The 8,184-nt window shown below is 43.2% G+C and overlaps 1 protein-coding gene across 1 annotated transcript in view; it reads right to left on the reverse strand.

Moving 5' to 3' along the window:
• Nucleotides 1-165: 165 nt before the first annotated feature.
• The window catches only part of PARP2 (poly (ADP-ribose) polymerase 2), a gene marked incomplete at its 5' end in the record, with an annotated part of 13,109 nt that continues 5,090 nt past the window's right edge, over nucleotides 166-8,184 (reverse strand). The window contains 12 exons of the mRNA XM_010839473.1: nucleotides 166-440; nucleotides 559-683; nucleotides 906-1,004; nucleotides 1,322-1,421; nucleotides 1,584-1,711; nucleotides 1,963-2,097; nucleotides 2,179-2,242; nucleotides 3,000-3,138; nucleotides 3,397-3,559; nucleotides 4,104-4,206; nucleotides 5,000-5,075; nucleotides 5,494-5,590. Coding sequence (XP_010837775.1) covers nucleotides 281-440; nucleotides 559-683; nucleotides 906-1,004; nucleotides 1,322-1,421; nucleotides 1,584-1,711; nucleotides 1,963-2,097; nucleotides 2,179-2,242; nucleotides 3,000-3,138; nucleotides 3,397-3,559; nucleotides 4,104-4,206; nucleotides 5,000-5,075; nucleotides 5,494-5,590 — 1,389 coding nt within the window. The remainder of the gene's footprint in view (nucleotides 441-558; nucleotides 684-905; nucleotides 1,005-1,321; nucleotides 1,422-1,583; nucleotides 1,712-1,962; nucleotides 2,098-2,178; nucleotides 2,243-2,999; nucleotides 3,139-3,396; nucleotides 3,560-4,103; nucleotides 4,207-4,999; nucleotides 5,076-5,493; nucleotides 5,591-8,184) is intronic.

Below are 8,184 nucleotides of genomic sequence, written 5' to 3' on the forward strand. Positions count from 1 at the left end.
CTGGCTCCCAGCACTCCCTCATTGCAGAGGAGGCTATTCTGTGAAAGAACAGAATCCTGTGTAACCTGCAGCTAGCTGCAGGATATGTAGAGAAGCTATACTTTCTGTCTGCTAACATCAGAAGAAACATGTGCTTGCAGAAGTAAAGTCCCAAGAAGCCAGTGATAGATTTGTACTATCTTTATTACAGAAAATATGAGAGAAATCAAAAGTACAACATTGCCTCTTTCTTGCTTGAAGGTCATATCTTCTCTGGTTTATCATATCCTAACATCAACAGTCACCACAGCTGCAGGAAATTAAACTGAACCTTTAGAAGGTATCGCATACGGACCTGGTTGGGGTTATAGACGATAAATTCATTGTAGTTGAGGGTATAGCCTTCCGGATTCAGAATTCCTGTGTCACTTGCTGGTCCTAATGGCACTGTACTCCCATTCCTGCCAAATGGAAGACAGTGTGTCAACATATGCCTCTGGTTCAAAAGCCAGAATAGAGAAAGTGGAGTCTTATCTGGCCAAAAGGAGTTTTCTGGCCCTCCAGCCTCTGTGTACTTACAAGGTGATGGCGCACGCAGGACTGGGAGCCATCTTGCCCAGCCCTTTGGTGCTGTGTTTGCCTTGAAGTAATCCCTCTGCCTCTGGATTGGCCCCGAGCAGCTCATTACACTGACCCAGAGCTACCTGCACAGTGAAACATCTTTAAATGACCACATCCTCTAAAGCGAAACAGAAAACCCCATCAGTATTTTCTTCTCCTATTCCAGCAGAAGAATCGAATGCAATGCAAACTGCGTTCAACTTCCCTCTCAAGTTCTCTCGGGTGAACCCCTTGGTTCTGTGGCCAGTCCTTTCTCTTTGGAAAAATAGGAATAATTAGAGATCATAGATGTGTTCCTACCTTACCTCTGATAAGAGCAGCAGCCCAGTATCCTTTAGGCGAGTGGCAAAGCAGTAATTGGCACTCTTGGAAGACATGTCAGCAAAATAGATTCCTTTTCCGAACTGAAATATATAAATAAACAACAAAGTCAGCTGCCTAACCCAGTGTGTTACAAGAAAGGCTCAGCACCACCCTGGGCTCTACTATCTTAAACACAATAAAGACCCTTTTCCGTTTCCTCTCACAATTCTGTTCCAAGAGGAGGCAGAAGCACTGATAAATCTCTGCTTTCTGGGGGGAAGGTGAGATATCTTTAGGAATTTAAGAAAGGAGAGTCACAGTAAATGCCAGGGTTATGAGTGAGCTGGTTTAATTCTCAGGAATGTCACCACTTAATCCTAATCTAGGAAAAAAAAAAAGGGTTCCAATTTCTACTCACCATGTAACCTGTGATGGGAGCCTCAGGTGGGGCGATTCGAAGCCCATGGCTTAGGATTCCTACCCAGTTACTCAGCCTGGAGCCATGCCAGAGTAGCATCCTAAGGAAAAGCTGGTATTATTGTACTCTCTCTTTCTCTCCTCCAAACATAGGCCATAAGCATCAAAAAGCCAAGAGCTGTCTGGGTTATCTTTCTTTATGAGTTCCCTAACTGCACTTCAGGCAAGGGACTGTCTTCCCAAACCGAAAGTTAAATGGAGACCTGTTATGAAGGTCCTCTCTGAAGGCTTCTTTTTCACCCTCCTTCTCAACTTCAAAGACATCCAGCAAGGTCATGGTATAGTCACTGTGTGTGGGAGCATGGGTAGACTGTAGGTACTGGGAAATCACCTGCGAAAAAGAATGAAAGACAAGGTTGACATGGACTCTATAAGAGACCAGGCTGAATTGAAGAACCTTGGGCTTCTTGTATAAATTGGCCTAAGTAGTCTCACAAGGGCAGCCAGAAAGAGCATTACCTTCCCAATTCTTAGTAAATAGAAATTCTGCCCTAAAGTTTTCTCTTAACCAGATGCACTCAGGGAACAGTGGCATGGGGAGGGTGGATCTTAATGGTGAAAATAAACGATCATTTTTCTTACTTTGAACTCATAACTCTCATGGTCTAAAGGGTGCAAGGCACACCGTAGTTTTCTATAATGTTGGTCCAATGGGTGTTCCGGGCTTTGCAGTTCTGTCTTCACCAGCTTAATTGCAATTTCAATGTCTCCCAAAGCCTGACAAGATGAGACAGAGAATCAATGTGGGAGAAACCTGGGACAAGGGATTTAATACTTCCCAATCCACACATATCTCACCTCCAGTAGTTGTACTTTATCTGACAGTTCTTTCTCTGTCCTGATTAATGGAGGGGTACGGAGTCTAAGGGCAGAGATACAGCCAATAATTAATTCTCTGATGCGTGGCCAAAAGGCCTATGACCAAAAACACAGACTAAATATAGGTCCTTTAGAAAATAGGTATAAGAACAGCGGTTTTCCATTTGAAAGAGGTCTGTATGAGATTTTTAACTTTCAAATACATAAAGAGATATTATGTATATATTCTGAGTAGGATAAAACAAACTACACAGACTTTGACCTGTGAGATGTACCAACATCAGTAAGGAACAGTTTGGATGAAGTCCTATCTAGAAATACACAGGGAGAAATGCACCTGTTGACCACTCAGGGTTATCTAGGTCACAGGCCTCTATAAAGCAACAGAGGAATAAAAATAAAGTAAGCGACATAATGCAGAATCAATGAAGATAAAATATATTTTATAAACCTAGTATCATTTGAGTTCCAGAAATGGTGCTGGTGTGTTAGTCACCTTATAGAACTGGGTGATATGCCTGAAGGTGTTTTACATGCTGGTTGGATGGCTAGACCCACTCTCCCTAGAGTTGGTAACTTCCGCTTGGTCAGAGAATATGGTTGTAGATCAAGGCAGGAGATTGCATCCCATAGTTGTAAATTGATTAAATAGGTTATTTATAAATTATGTTGGCTCTGTATCTATTCAAGATGATAATTTCCTTGGAAATGACAAATTAAAAAGATGATAGTTCCTGCTGAGTGACGTAGGGGATATTGTTGAGCAGAATACCAAAGTGAAGTAACAGCACAGGGCATACCCAAAGTCATGTGGGATTCTGGTGTAGAATTCATTGCATGCTTCCATGAGAGCTCGTCCATGCTGGCCAGCCCGAATACAATCCTCAATCTTCTTAAGAGACTGGTAACCTGCCTTGATTTGTGCCACTGTCAGCTTCCCTGCAGACCCAGACAGAGATCAGACTCCACAACTACAGGCCCATCCTGGAAACTGTATTTATGACCCTACCCAACAAAGACTCTCACCTTTCAACTTTCAAAACTGCTCTTCCTCCCCCCCAAACAACTTCTCACCCCAGTTCTCTCTTCCTTTACTCAGTAATATCAGCAAGCTTTAAATCATGATGGTGATAAAATATCCTGTTAAATGAACTAGGAATATGAAGTGAGCATGTAGGATAGAATCTGAAGTCCTACCAAGTGGAGCTTTCTTGGTATCATATTTCATTTCTACCATCATTTCTTCCATGGCCTGGACATTACAGATCAACTTTATCAGCTCCTGTACACGAAGATCTAGCTGTGACTCTAGTTTCAAGGGGGACTTAAGAGATTCCTCTTTCTTTGTTTCCTCTTCATTCTGTAGCTCAAAAAAAAAAAAGGAAAAAAATCATAGATTTTGAAAAGATTTATTATATGTTCCTTGCAAGGACTGGCTATACACTATCCCTGGCAGATGAACACCAGCTTTTGCTTGAAAGTAGGCCCATCCCATTATAAACCTAGTTAGAGTACTCAGTGTGACTTCCACCTTCTAGTCTTACTTCTGCCTCCCATAAACACTCAGAATACGTCTACAAGGTCCTCCTAATATGATGTCATTAAGTTTGTAAAGACAGCTATTGTATCTCAAATCTTCTCACTTTAAAAAGATTGGTTTTTCCATTTTTCAAATATGAAAAATTTGTGACAGTTTTCAGGAAAGATCCTTTCAGGAAAGCATCTTGGTTGTACCTCAGCATTCAAAATTAAATTAAACAAAAAACAAAACTTTTTTTTTTTAGGACCTAAGATTTTATAAGGATTTTAGTAAATAATAGAGACTAGGACCTCATCCAAGTCACTCTACTAGACTTCACTCTGGTTAAGAGGAAAGAGTTTTTCCCTAAACATACAGAGTTTACCTGTGTATTGCTGGCATAGTCCATTTGTAGCATATCATATTTTCCAGGCACCTTCTCAAACTTCTCACGATCCTCCCAATTATTTTTTGTTTTGTCAAGGAATCTGTAGAGTTCAAGTTGATGAGAAAATCTTACAAATAAGGGTCTACTTCTAGGGATGGGCTTTTTCCTAAGAATATATTTAAAACTTTTTATTTCTTACACCATCAATATTCCATAAATCTGGATTCTAAATTAGGACCCCGAATGGACAGAAAAGCTCTAGAGAAAAAGGGAACAAAAAGTGGTAAAAAAAAAAGGTTGTTGAACTTTTCCCAAAGGCTCCAGTCATCACTAAAGTCATTGAGATTTAAGACAAAAGATTACTATCTAATCTTTTTCTCTGAAAGAAACATTCCCAGGGACTCCAGGAAGTTTTTCATATCATAGTAAAACAATTAAAAAAATTTACTTATTTATTTGGCTGTGCTGGGTTGCTGCATGTAGGACCTTTAGTTGTGGCATGCGAACTCTTAGTTGTGGCATGTGGGATCTAGTTCCCTGACCAGGGATCAAACTAGGGCGCCTTGCACTGGGAGCATGGAGTCGTAGCCACTGGACCACCAAGGAAGGCCCATACGTTTTAAAATTGGAGCTGAATAGTCTCACTTATTCTCCCCAAATTTCCTAAATTGTTGGTCATGTGCTGAATATGTTAGCTTTTTCTGATTTTAGTCAATTTCTGGTTCCAAGTGATTTAATCACTATCTAAAGATCAGTTTGGTGTTCCAGTGGAAAGATGTTACAGTGGAAAGACGTTATCATTTAAGTCAACCCACACTTATTATGAAATTCCTAAACATGATATATCCAAGAAGATGAAAGATATTATTTTGTACTCATTTCTTAGCACTCACTTCTTTTGAAAGATTTCCTTGGCCTTGTTGAGGTCCCCGGAGCAAGCCACCAAGCTGTGCTGCCCTGTCTTCCCAACTGCAAAGTAAATGCCACATGTAAGATGGTTCCCTACCCCCTCAACCCAAGAGGAGTTCTCTGGTAGTAACAAGCCAGAGCTCTAAGGTCTCTCCACTTAGCATCTGACAAACGGGCAAGAAGGAAAGAAGGAAAAGATGAAGGGCTTAGGGAACCGACCCTGTTGCCTCTGAGCAGCACTTGCAGCCCAATCGCAGTAGAGTTCTCAGCCTTAACAGGCTGTTCTTAGTTCTTCCAGTGCTAATGAGGATGCCTGCCAGGCCCCAATTTTAAGCAGCACAATTTGATTCCTAAGCCTCTCTCAGGTTACAGAAACTCCACCACACCAACTGAAACCCAGAGAAACCTTTGGCTACTCACTAAACTGCTTCTGGCTTTCTAAATAACAACTCACAAAACCCACAATAAAAGCAATTACCTCGGCCCCATCTCATCCAAACACTGAAGTTTCTCTGGGCATCATCTTCTAACAGCTGAATCAGGTAATACTTGTTGTTGTTGAACTGGAGATTGGTCTATGATATGAGAAATATGAACATAAAAGGACAAGTTTGCAAATGGAAGCCACATAAACCAATGACTCTTGGTCAAAGGTCACAGTAATTGCCATGAGGAAAGGACAGCAAGGGACAAGAAAATGAGGTTCAGTTAAGAGTAAGGATATAATAAAAGAAGAAAAGGGTTTCTATATTATACTTTGAATTCCTAGGAATTAAAGGCTGGAAGCTTCCTAAAACCTCTGCTGCTGCTAAGTTGCTTCAGTCGTGTCCGACTCTGTGCGACTCCATAGAAGGCAGTCCACCAGGCTCCCCCGTCCCTGTGATTCTCCAGGCAAGAACACTGGAGTGGGTTGCCATTTCCTTCTCCAATGCAGCATGAAAGTGAAAAGTGAAAGTGAAATCACTCAGTCGTGTCCAACTCTTTGCGACCCCATGGACTGCAGCCCACCAGACTCCTCTGTCCATGGGATTTTCCAGGCAAGAGTACTGGAGTGGGGTGCCATTGCCTTCTCCACCTAAAACCTCTACCCAACCTCAGATATCCTGTATTGATTGGCTCCTTCTGTTTCTTCCTGCCTCACCTCCCTCCATAGATATTACCGAGGCCATATGTGTTTTCCAGCTCCCAATCCACTTGCAGTCATTATTTTCCAAATGAAAACAATTTTGATGCCCCTAAGATCTGTAACCATTATGCTTGTTTGTTTTGACAACTTATTCTTTAATAGTACTACTTACAATTTTGGCTTGTCACCTGCAACAATCTGACCATGAGTAGAGAGTAGGACAATGTTAGGAGGGGAAAAAGGATAGGCAGAAACCACTGCCACCCCTACCCCATACCTAACATGACCAGGAGACATTCAGAGAAAATATGACCAGTATCTAAAAAGGTATCCTGTGAGTAACCTACTCCAGTGAAGAGCGGGAGCAGTCCATGATAGGGAACAGCAGCTTGTGCTGTAAAGCTGAGCCCTGGCTACCCAGTCACTCTTCTTTGTTAAGCAGTTACCTGTTCTACCTCTTGCCTGCTCACATTATAAATTCGCTGAATGGTAGAACAAAAAGGCCTTAAGACCTTTCTATCTGCTTATGATATTTTAAGGAAAAAAATGGTAACAGAGGAATTCAACGTAGCTGTTAGAAGTATATATGATACATCAATAAATTCAAATATGAAGACATACTCAGGAAATACCAAGCATGTATCTATCCAGAACAACAAAAATAAGCAAAGAGGAAAAGATAGAAAAGAAAAAAACTGGAGGTCAGTGGCATGATGGAGAAAAAAATGCTCCTTTCATCTCTCCCCTTCAGTCTATGAAAGTAAAAAATCCACAGCTCAGCAAAGGTGCCCACACACCAGAAAATTCCACACATCTGTACATCTAAAGGCGGGTGGACTGGAACAGAGGAAGTGGAATCAGGGGAAGAGTGGAGGCGCTGCCTGCAATCCCGTCCTGCCAGGGAACCCGGCAGCAGTGGTGATGCGGTGCACGTGACTCTGGCCTCTTGGCTGCAGTGGCAGCAGTGATGGGAGCCATGGAGGGCCCATGACTGGCTCCTTCACCTTCACCCTCACTGGCAGCTCCTGGCTGAAAGAAGCAATACCAGAGATCTCAGAGGCAGTGGTGAGGCAACCTGGCTTCTTGTTCCCCTTCCTCCTGAGGTGGAGCCTATGACTTAGGAGATTCCAGATGCATGGAAGCTCCTACCACCCTGGTGCTCCGGGCGGTGATGCCAGTGACAGTAGCAGCAGCAAAGCACCAACAGCCTTGGAGGCACAACTGTGATAAGGCGGGCGCCAGGTGATCCCTCTGACAGAGGTGGCAGAGGGTGGAATGTGCGCTCAAACTTAACTAGGGGCAGATCAGATAACAGAAACCAAAACTTGTGCTAGGGCGCCACCTACTGGAAAACAAAGGAAAGCCCTCTAATTTCTAACCACCTGCTGCTGCCGCTAAGTCGCTTCAGTAGTGTCCGACTCTGTGCGACCCCATAGACGGCAGCTCACCAGGCTCCCCCGTCCCTGGGATTCTCCAGGCAAGAACACTGGAGTGGGTTGCCATTTCCTTCTCCAATGCATGAAAGTGAAAAGTGAAAGGGAAATCGCTCAGTTGTGTCTGACTCTTAGCGACCCCATGGACTGCAGCCTACCAGGCTCCTCCGTCCATGGGATTTTCCAGGCAAGAGTACTGGAGTGGGGTGCCAGTGCCTTCTCCGAATTTCTAACCTATTGAATTCTTAAAAATTAAGATTAAAAAAAAGCGCTTAAGGAACAAAGGTGTTCATTACTTCAAATGTGCTGGCAGAAGAACACCTCATCAAACACTGCTGCTGCTAAGTCACTTCCGTCGTGTCCGACTGTGTGTGATCCCAGAGACAGCAGCCCACCAGGCTCCCCCGTCCCCGGGACTCTCCAGGCAAGAACACTGGAGTGGGTTGCCATTTCCTTCTCCAATACATGAAAGCAAAAAGTGAATGTGAAGTCGCTCAGTCGAGTCTGACTCCTAGCAACCCCATGGACTGCAGCCCACCAGGCTCCTCCATCCATGGGATTTTCCAGGCAAGAGTACTGGAGTTGGGTGCCATTGCCTTCTCCGCATCAA

The sequence above is a fragment of the Bison bison genome, unplaced genomic scaffold (assembly GCF_000754665.1).
Source record: "Bison bison bison isolate TAMUID 2011002044 unplaced genomic scaffold, Bison_UMD1.0 scf7180017864117, whole genome shotgun sequence".
NCBI lineage: Eukaryota > Metazoa > Chordata > Mammalia > Artiodactyla > Bovidae > Bison > Bison bison.